The sequence below is a fragment of the Haliotis cracherodii genome, unplaced genomic scaffold (assembly GCF_022045235.1).
Source record: "Haliotis cracherodii isolate W230 unplaced genomic scaffold, xgHalCrac1.p SCAF_1, whole genome shotgun sequence".
In the NCBI taxonomy this organism is placed as follows: domain Eukaryota; kingdom Metazoa; phylum Mollusca; class Gastropoda; order Lepetellida; family Haliotidae; genus Haliotis; species Haliotis cracherodii.
In genome coordinates, this window is record NW_027266264.1 from 67,031,387 (window position 1) to 67,045,305 (window position 13,919).

The following is a 13,919-nucleotide window of genomic DNA, read 5'->3' on the forward strand; positions in this document are numbered from 1 at the left end:
TTAACAAAACGCGGTCCTAAATATAGAGTATTATTTTGACTCTCTGCTATACATTGATAATTAAAGCGCTAAGATCGCTTTGTGGGCCGTGGTTCTCACAGTCTCGCAAGAAGTTCGGACAAAATAACTAGACTGGCTTCTACCTGTTGTGTGTGTCTGATAAAGAAAGTAGGTCAGCTACTTGATCGCGTTACCGACCAACTGTCGCTGTCAACCAGTTCATGCCCTGTGCTATATGAAGAGAAGGAGTCAGCCGAAATACTTTATACTATTTCATCATTCCATTAGCGTTTATATATCACTCTCCGTGCAAAACCGACTACTGATGATGTAGCTGTCTCTACCGCGACCGCTGCTTGTTTGAGGTCACAAGTGTACACCACACGTAACTGTAATGTTGTCGCGAGTCGCGTTCATCCATGTCCGACCCGGACAGTCCACATCAGCCGTGTCTGTTTTGTGTCGATACAAGGCGACGTCTGCTCAAACTGACGATCATGCAGCAGACGTCAAACCGTTCTCGGCGCTGCCCGGGCCGAAGGGCTTGCCTGTTGTTGGCACCCTGTTCGACATCATGAAGAATTCCGCCCGGCTGAATGAAATGATTCAGAAACGTCACGAGACGTATGGACCTATCTACCGGGAAAAGATGGGGAGGATAGATGCCGTGTTTCTGACGGATGTGGAGGCGGTAGAGCAGCTGTTCCGACAGGAAGCAAAGTACCCAGTTCGAATCCAACTGGAACACTGGATTAAGTACAGGGAGGACAGGGGTTTCAATAAAGGCCTTGTCATGTCGTACGTATATTCATATATTCATCTTCGATGTATATTGTATCTGTATATTGGGTATGAATTTCAAATTGTATGCCGCCTCGAATTTGGCATGTCATAAGCAAATTTTGGTAGTGATAAATGTCCTCTGATGTAAGTACCTGAGAGAGTTTAACTTTGCCCAGAACACAATCTCATTAAAATCAGACATTTACTCGATCTGACAAAAAACCTTTGAGGTTACGTCAGATGAACATTCTAATCAGGCCATCAGCGAATATCTTATTTCTGCATTTCCAAAATTAACGTTAATCGGCATATTCGAAAGGAGAGTGATAAAGGCTGCGTTTTATAAGTTTATGTTTTGGATAATGAAATTACCTTATCGTTTCTGAGCGCCATGGCGTCTACAATCGAAGGGTGTACGATCGAGGGAACGTGTTCTGTGTTGATTTTTTTTTTTCTGATTTTGAAATTTTCGATTGGATATGGTAGAGAAATTCAACCAAAGAGTTTTAGAAAAATGACATGTAATTTAGTTGGTTCAAAATTCCGTGTAATGTTCATCTTGATTGGGCTTTCAAAAGTTGATCAGGTTCGTCTGACGTCAAATGACAAAAATGATTTGTCAGATCCTGACGGAGAGATGTATCGATTCGGTGTATAGCACTTTGATGAGACAAACCGAGAAACATACTCTGGGCCAATGTGGAATTCGACCCAAGTCAGAATTCTGGGATACCAAAGGGACATAAACGCTTGAGGCGACTGGGTCTCTCTCGGTCCCTTTAATTTAAGAATGTTCTCTTTCATTTATTATAATATTATAATGATACAGTACTGCTAGTATGTAAGCGATTCCGGCCATACCCGTACGTAACACATGTTCTACATTTCCTACGTTTCCGAGAAACACCGCAATGAGTTGGGTCCGATATTTACACTGCAGATCAGGTGAAGCTTGGCATTCCTTGAGGCGAGTGGTCGACCAGCATATGATGAAGATCAAGACAGTCGAGTCCTACACTGGAGAATTTAACAAGGTTGTTGTAGAGTTCTTGGACCGAGTAGGCAGGATTCGAACCTCGGACAAAGAGTTGCCTGCATTGAATAAGGAGCTATTCAATTGGTCTCTTGAATGTGAGTATTTGTACAACGTGTTCTGAGTAATGTAAATGTGTTCTGGAGCAAGTGTATTTTGACCATTTGGTTAGGTTTGAGAATACATTTGATTCTAAAAAAACGGATGCTTTATTGCCCAGAATGTAAATAAAAAGGGACTATAGATGAGATTAGTTTAGAGAAATCAAGAAAACGAGTTAGTTCAGTTGGGTTGTCTATCGATAGATTACACAGTAATTAGAGGAATGCTTGTGTCTTCTCATGATATTCCATCATCTATTGACCTCTGGTCTGTCAGGGGTGGGACAAATGATATCCCGATTCCACTGAAGATCCAGGGTAGAATAGGTCTTCAGCAACCCATGCTTGCCGTAAAAGGCGACTATGCTTGTTGTAAGAGGCGACTAACGGGATCAGCTGGTCAGGCTCGCTGACTTGGTTGAAGCATGTCATCGATCCCAATTGCGTGGATCGATGCTTATGGTGTCAATCACTGGATTGTCTGGTCTAGACTCGATTATTTACAGACCGCCGTCATGTAGCTGGAATATTTCTGAGTGCAGCGTAACACAACAAATCAACCAACCAAACAACCCAATTCCACTGAACCTGTGTCCCATTGGCTATAGCAGAACAGAGCAATTTCAAAATATAGACAAGCGCGACTCTTTCCCTCGATGATCGTCGATAATTATAGGACCCCACGTCTCAAGTGGGTGCGCAGAGCATGCAACCCGATAATGTTTAACAGCACCGTGCTCGTGGTAAACGTCTGAGACCTGCATCACTTCGGACTTCCCTCCCACATCAAGATGACGGGAATACTGTTCAAATGGGCTCACTCACTGACTCATTCCTGTCCACTATTTCCTAGATATCATTAGACCTTAAATTTGGTTTTAATATATTCCCGATTCTATTTCTAGGTTTAACAACACCATACCCGAGCTCGTGGGTTTCACCAAAGTCTGAGACCTTCATCACTTCGGCTTTTCCTCCCACATCGAGATTACACGCTATGATATTACTCACACGACTCATTCCCGTGCCCACTATTTCCTAGATATCCTTAGACTTTATATTTTGTTTAAAATTAACAGGAACGAGAAATATCCAAAGTTATTTCTCCAGCAGACCGATGCGCTTAACATTGCTGATCCGCCTCTCAATCGCGATATTTTCGCGTTTGGTTTCACATGACGCGAGGATACATTGCTAAACTAATGACTTTTTGTCCACAGCTATCGCCCGTATCCTGTACGAGAAGAGACTGGGATGTCTGTCAGACAATAGGAGTGAGGATACCCAGGCTTTCATCCAGAGCTCCCATGACATCTTTGAGACAACGAGGAAAATATTTTTCCTTCCGCCCAAACTGGCCCGGATCTTCATGCCGCGCACCTACAAACAGCATGACGCAGCGTGGGACGAGGGCTTCCGTGTTGGTAGGTCGCCAGCGACGCTTCCAAAATTAGCAAAGACCATCTGATAGATGGTCTCAGATAATAAGCAAGTCATGACAAATATTTGACCTTTATAGCGTACTTTTGTCTTTTTTCAACTTTGTATTTTTTAACCGAATGGCCGCCGATACGGATCTTCATGCCGCGCACCTACAAACAGCATGACGCAGCGTGGGATGAGGGCTTCCGTGATGGTAGATCGCCAGCGACGCATCCATAATCAGCAGAGACCATCTAATAGATGGTGTCTGATAATAAGCAAGTCATATAAGTCTTGGCAAATATGTTTCGAATCAGATGCATCGATTTTATATACCTGCTATTTGTGCAGGAATACTATCCATGCGTCGTACTACACAAGACACGTTGTTTTGCATCATTCATTAATTGGTATGTGGACAATGTAAATGCATTACTGACAGGTAGTGTCAGTTTCGTCTAAATACTAACTCTTTTCATGCGCTGGCTGGCTGCATTATAATATTTCTTAAACGTTAGAAATTATATCTGTCATGTTCATATACTTGATGTAAATTTCAGAAGAACTAGAGATAGAGAAAGAATGTTCGGAAAGTGTATATTGTTTTAATGATTTCAATTCCATATCACATATATCCATAGGCAGGCATGTCTTGTTTACTTTTGGATTCCTTCTTATTAAAGTCACTCGATGTTTTCACTGTTAACTCTAGATTTGATTTTGTTTTTCTAGCCCACAAGATCATTGACGAGAGAATCAGGGAAATCAGGGAGACAAAGGAGGAAGGAGAACACGTGGGTTTCATCACCCACTTCCTGAAAGAGGACAGCATGTCGCTTAAGGATGTCTACGCCAACATCTCCGAACTCATGGGGGCAGCTGTAGACACGGTGAGTGAGTGAGTGAGTGGGCATCTCAGAACCTATGGGATCTCTAGACACAGTGAGTGTCATGAAAACCATGTGAGCTTATGTTGGGATCTGTTGTTTGTTGTCCGTAATGCGTCGTAAATATCTTCTCGGAAGCCACTTGGTCGATGAAGCTGAACTTTCAAATGCTTGTTCCCACCAATAATGACATCCCAGTTTTGTCAAGAGGGTCAAATTTGATTTTTAATACAGCCGCCATATTCAAAACATATATGAATATCAATACTGTTGACATTGACATTGTTGACTATGTCTGTGGACTATATATCCAGATGGGTAACAGTTTTCTTGCACTATTTTGGTATGTTCTTCTTTACAGACGTCAAACACCGCTCAGATGTTGTTGTATGAGTTATCGAGACATCCACACGCACAGGAGGCCATCTTAGAGGAAATCACAAGAGTTGTCCCCCCTGGCGAGCAGCCAACTGCAGATCACCTGAAGGAGATGCATTACATCAAGGCGGCCATTAAGGAGACGCTCAGGTATGTATCTACACACGCTTGTCATAGATTGCGTATGCAACCCTAGTGTGACTGTTAATATGCAGTGATGTGTCATGCTGGGTTGTGTGAATGCCATAACGAGGGTTACATCTATGATTTATACTGTTATGTATGGAATGCTGTAAAAAGGGTATGATTCCTTTATCGTCTGTCAGTTTTAGTCTAATCCCGAACTCATTTGTCTTGAACATACCCTAGACTAAGGCGAACCTTTTCTTGGAGTATCGCTTGTTGCGGACGTTGGCTGGTGTTCAAGCTTTACACAAAGTCCCAGTCCTTTCTGTATGTGTCATTTGACACACTAGGATGTGTCCCACCGCCACCTAACTGTTCTTTGAAACCCGCCTTGTTGTCCCCTAGGTTGTACCCGACCGGAAGTGTGGTGATTCGTGTATTGCAACAGGACGCTGTCCTACTCGGCTATCACGTGCCCAAGGAGGTAAGTGCGACAAACACTGTACGTTCGTTATATCGAAATTATGCTAACACGAATATACTTATTGATCTATATAATTAGCATCTTCCCGAGGCAAAGGATTTGACTGACTCTAAAAGTCCAGTTACCACCCTTGCCGAACTAGACTGGAATTCTTGGCTCGATCGTATTACGAGTTATGTCCATTCTATGTCCCTCCTATTGACCAATCAGATTCCACCTCTCATATCACTTGCATTTGCTTCAAACAAATGGCGGCTCCCAGTCAAGACGATCTGGCTGATGATCAATATCTATATTGTAATAAAACGGCTCTTACCTCATGAAGTGCTTCAAATCACGTGAGCTCCTAAATCAATAGCATGAAAAGATTTGGAGCATATCTGTCGACGCCCAGTTGACGGTATACATCCTTTGCAAATCCTGCAGTCGACCGAAATCTGCACGTTGAAATCCATGTTGTTTCCCAACCGAATGTCTATTTCGTTTCGCAATGTTGATTGGACTAACATAGACTCGTTAGTCCAGCAAAAATATAACTTCATAATTTTATCCAAGTTCGGCAATGGAAACTGGACTTTTACATCGATCGTTGTCCATGTAATCAAAGTATACCTTTCGTCTTGCATACAGTAATAGCGTTCTGGACAGTTAAATATACACTTCGATTTGAAGATATTGATTTTGTTAATATTTACAGACTGTGGTTTGGATTGACCTCTACGGCTTCGGACGTCTACGACGTCACTACGAGGACCCCGACACATTCCGCCCTGAACGCTGGCTCCGAGCTACCAGGACAGTAAGCCCTCAGCCTTTTTCCTGGCTGCCGTTTGGGTTCGGACCCCGTATGTGTGTCGGTGGGTAGTACTCTTTCTTTCTTAACTAGATCTTTATCAGGTGTCAATTAAACATGCGTATGGACTTTTCCTTCAGGTATCAGTTTCACATTCTCACCGATTATTTCGGCAGATGTCAGTACCACGTGCACATTGACTATTTGGGCAGATGTCAATACCACGTGCACATTGACTTTTTGGGCAGATGCCATACCACGTGCACATTGACTATTTGGGCAGATGTCAGTACCACGTGCACATTGCCTATTTGGGTACATGTCAGTACCACGTGCGCGTTGACCGTTTTGGTACATATCAGTACCACGTGAACATTGACTATTTGGGCAGGTCTCAGTACCACGTGCACATTGACTATTTGGGTAGATGTCAGTACAATGTGCACATTGACTATTTGGGTACATGTCAGTACCACGTGCACATTGACTATTTGGGTAGATGTCAGTACCACGTGCACATTGACTATTTGGGTACATGTCAGTACCACGTGCACATTGACTATTTGGGTAGATGTCAGTACCACGTGCACATTGACTATTTGGGTAGATGTCAGTACCACGTGCACATTGACTATTTGGGCAGATGTCAGTACCACGTGCACATTGACTATTTGGGTACATGTCAGTACCACGTGCACATTGACTATTTGGGTACATGTCAGTACCACGTGCACATTGACTATTTGGGCAGATGTCAGTGCCACCTGCACATTGACTTTTTGGGCAGATGTCAGTACCACGTGCACGTTGACTATTTGGGCAGATGTCAGTACCACGTGCACATTGACTATTTGGGTACATGTCAGTACCACGTGCACATTGACTATTTGGATACATGTCAGTACCACGTGCACATTAACTTTTTGGGCAGATGTCAGTACCACGTGCACATTGACTATTTGGGCAGATGTCAGTACCACGTGCACATTGACTATTTGGGCAGATGTCAGTACCACGTGCGCGTTGACCGTTTTGGTACATATCAGTACCACGTGAACATTGACTATTTGGGCAGGTCTCAGTACCACGTGCACATTGACTTTTTGGGCAGGCATCAGTTCTACCTGCACATTGACTATTTCAGCAGTTGTTTATTGGCTATTTAGTCAGTAGAGTACAAATAAATAACCTGGTAACTCTATTACAGGCCGACGAGTGGCAGAGCTCGAGATGCAGCTGTTGATATCCCAGGTGAGTTGGAAGGATCGGCGCCATCAAACCTCAACTGATTTATTTGATAAATGACAGTTTGTCCTTAGAACCAAGCACAACCATACTTCACCTGTATTAACTCTTCCAGCTGAGATTCACTTTCATGATCACATTAATTTTCCGTCAAATATCTACAGGTCTACTGTGACAATCCCTCATTTAGTCATTTTTGTTTCAGCTTGTTCGCAAATTCCAGATAGAGCCTGTATCAATGGAACCAGTCGAAATGAAGACGGACCTCCTACTATTGGCCAAAGATCCAATCAGAATCCGTCTTCACGAGAGAGACTAGGCTCTTATTCTCCATAGTGCACGTCATACGAACACTTTGCAGTCTGATGTAAGCACATGCACAGTGTCGCTGTGGACTTTGTTTCAAAAACACGTCACTGAAAAAACACCTATATACGAGATCCAAATTCAGGAGTTATACATTTGTTTTGTTTTTGTATTGTTTCTATCGTTGATAACATAGTTGAGTTGCATGTATATTGTGGACAAGTAGCTCTATTTCACTGTAATATCCATTTATACTTTCTTATACATGTATTTGCCAAGGACCAACATGTTTGTTATAATGGTGCTCAATGCGTAGGTGCACATACGAGGTGTTAACCAAAAGACTCTTCGGGATATGACGCAACATGGATCACTGGGTAACATGTAGATGACTTCACGATTTCATTGTTTGTAAATGTATTTCAATGTTGAATTTCATTATAATTTCGTTTTATCCTTTATATGCATAAATGCTGGAATGACATTCTCATTGAAATTAGCATAAATATTCTGCATGACAAGCATATCTGATCACAATAGATTTTACTTCCTCTGTCTTACTTTCCTCCAATAAATGCCTACCTCTAACAAAAGCCTGGTATTGGCATTATATAGTAAAGTACTGTCGGAAATGCTAGAAAACTGCTTTTTGCCTGTTAAAAAAGGATATAATTTTTCACAGACTGTTATTGAAATATCGAGTAACTACCGATCGACCTACCTGTGGTTTGAAGTATTTCAGTCACAAGAAGTCCTATCGACAAGTTTACAGGAGACAAATTCGAACAGGAATTCATATGGCAATGATGGCAGTGTGAAACGGACAATAGAAATATGCGCACATGACTTCGTTATAATGATAATAATGTTGTCTTCATAAAACATCCAATTCACACACAAAAATCATTTTGAGAAAATTCCAGATGTGCATCTTCTAAAATGACGCTGCGTTTGTATTGTTAACATTGCTCCCATGACGCACATTACATTACACTTGCATAGCCATAACCGCGGTACACGATATGGAGTCTGTACTGGGAAATGTATATAAGTTCTTTACACTTTAGAGAGAAGGGGCTTCTTGATGGATGTGCACTAGTTTACGAGGCGAAAAAGAAAACTGGTGATTTTCATAAGGAAATTATAGGAGGTGATGTGTACATAGACTGGTTTGAACTTCAGCTATTGCCAACTTTAAACAACGTCAGTGTCATTGTCATGGATAACGCCAGTTAATATAACGTCCGGGAATCAGACACTGTCGCCCAAACCACGAGAAGACTGAAGGCGACCATACTGGAATGTATGACATTGTCGACTTAAGACAATATGAAACGAATGTTTAACTGATGGAGAAAATTTGGCTGAATAAGAACCCTGTAAAGAACAGGACATATGTGCTGGCGGCACAACACGGTCACGTTGTCTTACGTACGCCAGTCAGACATTGTGAGCTCAACCCAACATTCAAAAGTACAGATTCATATACGTCATCAGGTGTAGAACAACAAATACTTCTGGAGTCCGCAACCTTCCATTACAGTTCATGCTACCCCATCAACGCACATGTCAATTAAGTACAATAACAACAATATTTTGAGACCACCCCAACTCTGTGACATTTGCACCTGTGAGAATGCACGGGATTGTGTGAGGTCATCACCTCGGGCCAGGTGTTAGGTAATTGCCTCAGGTTATATGCCATTTTATACATGCATGACACCCGCGAATATTTTCTAAGTTTATCATCATTTTACCTGTAAAAGTACATTTTTAGGGTAATCACAGTGTCAGTTAGGACAGGCTAGATTAGGGCAATTCGCGTTATTTTGAAATATGCTCTTATTAAAGTCCTATGACTCGTATTTATTAAATGAAGCCAGAAAAGCAGTTTTCTAGCATTTCCGACAGTACCTTAGTGTTTTGTGTATACTATGTTTGACCAGGTGATGAAAAGGCATGAGGTATCCCTGAAAAGTCGGAACAGACAAAGAAGAAGTCATCCAATCAATGGCTAGAACAGGTATATAGCCTGTGGAAGTGCACATTTCGACTTTCAATCCAGGCCTGGTGTGCCCAGCTGCGCCTTTTTAAAGACTACTCGTGTTTGTTCCAAAGTTCACGATAACAACTACTGGAGTTACTTTTGTAGCGTTGCTCCAATGCTGTGCTGTATTAAAAGTCCATGGATGTAAAGCTATTATATCTCTATAATGGCACGCCCAGATAAGCGGTTAGTGCATCTAAGGGCGCCAGCCTTTTATAACTGATTCGTATTATTTTCTATGATAATCCAGGAATTACTATTTAATTCCGGCCGTATCTATTTTGTGTCGATACAAGGCGACGACGACGTCTACATGTTGCAGACGTCAAACCGTTCTCGCCGCTGCCCGAAATGTTTGCCTGTTGTTGGCACCCTGGTCGACATCATCAAGAATTCCGGCAAGCTGAATGGAATGATTCAGAATATCACGAAACGCATGAACATATCTACCGGGAAATGACGGGGAGGATAGATGCCGTGTTTACGACGGTTGTTTGTTTGTTTACTGTTAAACGCCGCACTCAGCAATATTCCAACTATATGACGGCGGTCTGTAAATAATCGAGTCTGGACCAGACAAGCCAGTGACTGACATCATGAGCATCGATCCACGCAATTGGGATACGATGACATGCATCAACCAAGTCAGCGGGCTGACCATCCGATCCCGTTAGTCGCCTCTTACGACAAGCATTGTCACCTTTTACGGCAAGCATGGGTTGCTGGAGAGCTTTCTACCCCGGATCTTCACGGGTCTCTGACGGATGTGGAGGCGGTAGAGCAGCTACAGGATGCGAAGTATGCAGTTCGGACCCATCTGGGACACTGTATTAAGCACAGGGAGGACAGGGAGTTGCATTAATGCCTTACGTTGTCGTACGTATGTCACATAGAAACATATCTCTAGTCTCATTGTATGTAATACTATGTTATCCGCACCGCCTCCGTGGTGTTGTGCATAGAGCGTCTGCCCCGAGAGTGGAAGGTCGGCTGTTCGATCCACCAAAAAGGCCAGCTTGTGTCTGTAAAATAAGTAGGGTTAAGCTGTTAAACTGCGGCACGGTATCCCACTATATATAGCACATGACACTATGAAACCTGAATAAATCCGAACTAGTACAAGCAGCCACACTCACACTCGCATGCACGTTAAACTGCGGCATGGTATCTCACTACCACACAGCACTATGAAACCGGTAATACGTCCGGACTAGAACATGCATGCAGTCACTCTCACATGCGCATGCGTGGCGCTATATAAATAAACAAACCTTTATATTGTCTTACACAAAGTTAAACCTTTACATTGACTTACACAAAGTTAAATCTTTATATTGTCTTACACAAAATCAAACCTTTATATTGTCTTACTTCAGGTCAAACCTTTATATTGTTCTCTTTATATTGTCTATAAGGTTAGAAAGAATGTTGAGCAAACCATAGACCCGGCAGATGTGCCGGCTCGTCACATTTGTTGTTTGTTTGACCCTGTAGGGATTTCTAATGGCGAGGGTCGCGGTTCATGCTGTCAGTCACTGGTCTGCATGTTCCAACTAGAATATTCACACGATGATGTGACATCACTGGATGTGTGTGTGACTGCGGTGTTACGCATTACGGAAATAGTTATATACAAGTCACTCATTTTTGCCTTACAGTATAAATGAAATATTCTAATATTCTATATTATTACTAAAATACTTTAATAGTACCAACCCAACTACTCTCTCTCTTATATACTAGTATATATACATATATTCTAGTCAGGGGGAAGCTTGACATTCCTTGAGGCGAGTGGTCGACCAGCATATGATGAATATCAAGACAGTCGAGTCCTTCACTTGAGAATTTAACAAGGTTGTTGTAGAGTTCTTTTACCGAGCTTGCAGGATTCGAACCTCGGACAAAGAGTTGCCTGCATTCAATAAGGAGCTATTCAACTGGTCTCTGGAATGTGAGTATTTGTACAACGTGTTCTGAGTAAGCCTACCATTATCAACAGCTAAGATGTGTCAGAAGAGAAGTTAATGAAGGTTTGCATGGCGACGTTTAGGCGAGTGTTTGGGCGCATCGGACACCACTCCCGTCACAGGAGTGACGGCACCCAGGCTTTCATCCAGAGCTCCCATGACATCGTTGAGACAACAAGGAAAATATTCTTCCTTCCGCTCAAACTGGCCCGGATCTATGGGCGGCCATTCTGTCCAAAAATACAAAGTTGGGTAAAAAAAGGACAACAGTACACAACATAGGTTAAATATTACGAATAAAGAACTAAATGTTACTAATAAAGATCAAAATACAAAACAAACAGACGCCGGCTATAAAGGAAAGGAAAACGTGTTCGAAAGAACGTCAGTGACATCTGTTCGTAATATTTGACTATTAATATTGTGTACTTTCGACCTTAATTTCAACTTTGTATTTGTTTAACCGGCGTCTGTTTGTTTTGTATTTTGACCTTTTTAGTAACATTTAGTTCTTTATTCGTAATATTTGACCTTTATAGCGTACTTTTTTCTTTTTTCAACTTTGTATTTTTTAACCGAATGGCCGCCGATACGGATCAGCGTTGATATAGATACCCATGAATAACACATTTAGAGTGTTGATATAGCTACCCATGAATAACACATTTAGAGTGTTGATATAGCTAACCACGAATAACACATTTAGAGTGTTGATATAGCTAACCACGAATAACACATTTAGAGCGTTGATACAGCTAACCACGAATAACACATTTAGAGTGTTGATATAGCTAACCACGAATAACACATTTAGAGCGTTGATATAACTACCCATGAATAACACATATAGAGTGTTGATATACCGATGAATAACACATATAGAGTGGGGATATAGATACCCATGATGCTGCTATATGTAAACGAAGGGGTTTCAGATGGTGGAGACCATATCCGTTTGTTGTTCTTCACTTTCCATGACGAGAAATAGAGCCCTGCGAGTTATTTGAATGGTAAAGGCGTAGCTGGCCTTGGAAACCATACGAGGATGTTGAGTAAGACCCATAGGTTCGGTCTGGAAAACATGGATCTCGTGGTACCTAATACTTGAATGATATACGAATGGTAAAAGCTTTTGAGTTTTGTATTTTATGTCCGTGCGCACGTGATTATGGTGGCTCACCCGGCCAGTGATGTACAACCTACCAAGGCTTATGGTGGCTCAGCCGGCCAGTGATGTATAACCTACCATGGCTTATGGTGGCTCGCCCGGCCAGTGAGATGCAACCTACCGCGGCTTATGGTGGCTCGCCCGGCCAGTGATGTACAACCTACCGAGGCTTATGGTGACTCACCCGGCCAGTGATGTGCAACCTACCGAGGCTTTTGGTGGCTCACCCGGCTAGTGATGTACAACCTACTGTGGCTTATGGTGGCTCGCCCGGCTAGTGATGTACAACCTACCGAGGCTTATGGTGGCACACCCGGCCAGTGATGTACAACCTACCGAGGCTTATAGTGGCTCAGCCGGCTAGTGATGTTCAACCTACCGAGGCTTATAGTGGCTCACCCGGCTGGTGATGTGCAACCTACCGTGGCTTATGGTGGCTCGCCCGGCCAGTGATGTACAACCTACCGAGGCTTATGTTGGCTCACCCGGCCAGTGATGTACAACCTACCGAGGCTTATGGAGGCTCGACCGGTTAGTGATGTACAACCTACCGAGGCTTTTGGTGGCTCACCCGGCTAGTGATGTACAACCTACCAAGGCTTATGGTGGTTCAGCGGGCTAGTGATGAACAACCTACCGAGGCTTTTGGTGGCTCAACTGGCCAGTGATGTACAACCTACCGAGGCTTATGGTGGCTCAGCCGGCTAGTGATGTACAACCTACCGAGGCTCATAGTGGCTCACCCGGCTGGTGATGTGCAACCTACCGTGGCTTATGGTTGCTCGCCCGGCCAGTGATGTACAACCTACCAAGGCTTATGGTGGCTCGCCCGGCCAGTGATGTACAACCTACCGAGGCTTATGGTGGCTCAGCCGGCCAGTGATGTACAACCTACCGAGGCTTATGGTGGCTCGACCGGCCAGTGATGTACAACCTACCGAGGCTTATGGTGGCTCAGCCGGCTAGTGATGTACAACCTACCGAGGCTTATGGTGGCTCACCCGGCTAGTGATGTACAACCTACCGAGGCTTATGGTGGCTCGACCGGCTAGTGATGTACAACCTACCGAGGCTTATGGTGGCTGTGATGTTTTGTCTGTATGTCCTTTTGTTATACCATGTGCATTTTTACGGGTACCCGAAAAGAAGGTTTTTAGGGATTTTTCATAGTTGAAC

The 13,919-nt window shown here is 43.1% G+C and overlaps 1 protein-coding gene across 2 annotated transcripts; it reads left to right on the top strand.

Moving 5' to 3' along the window:
- The first annotated feature begins 206 nt into the window (after window positions 1–206).
- LOC139467564 (1,25-dihydroxyvitamin D(3) 24-hydroxylase, mitochondrial-like) lies at window positions 207–9,742 on the top strand. Of its 2 annotated transcripts, XM_071249108.1 has the most exons (10): window positions 207–798; window positions 1,724–1,914; window positions 3,138–3,341; window positions 4,072–4,229; window positions 4,588–4,754; window positions 5,136–5,214; window positions 5,912–6,071; window positions 7,215–7,258; window positions 7,458–7,619; window positions 9,505–9,742. In XM_071249108.1, exons 1-9 carry the CDS (start codon window positions 395–397, stop codon window positions 7,569–7,571), a joined length of 1,521 nt encoding a protein of 506 aa, XP_071105209.1. In that variant the 5' UTR covers window positions 207–394; the 3' UTR covers window positions 7,572–7,619; window positions 9,505–9,742. The 2 variants fall into 2 exon arrangements, with proteins under 2 accessions (XP_071105209.1, XP_071105203.1); XM_071249102.1 differs by lacking the exon at window positions 9,505–9,742 and having other exon boundaries at window positions 7,458–8,399.
- Window positions 9,743–13,919: the final 4,177 nt, after the last annotated feature.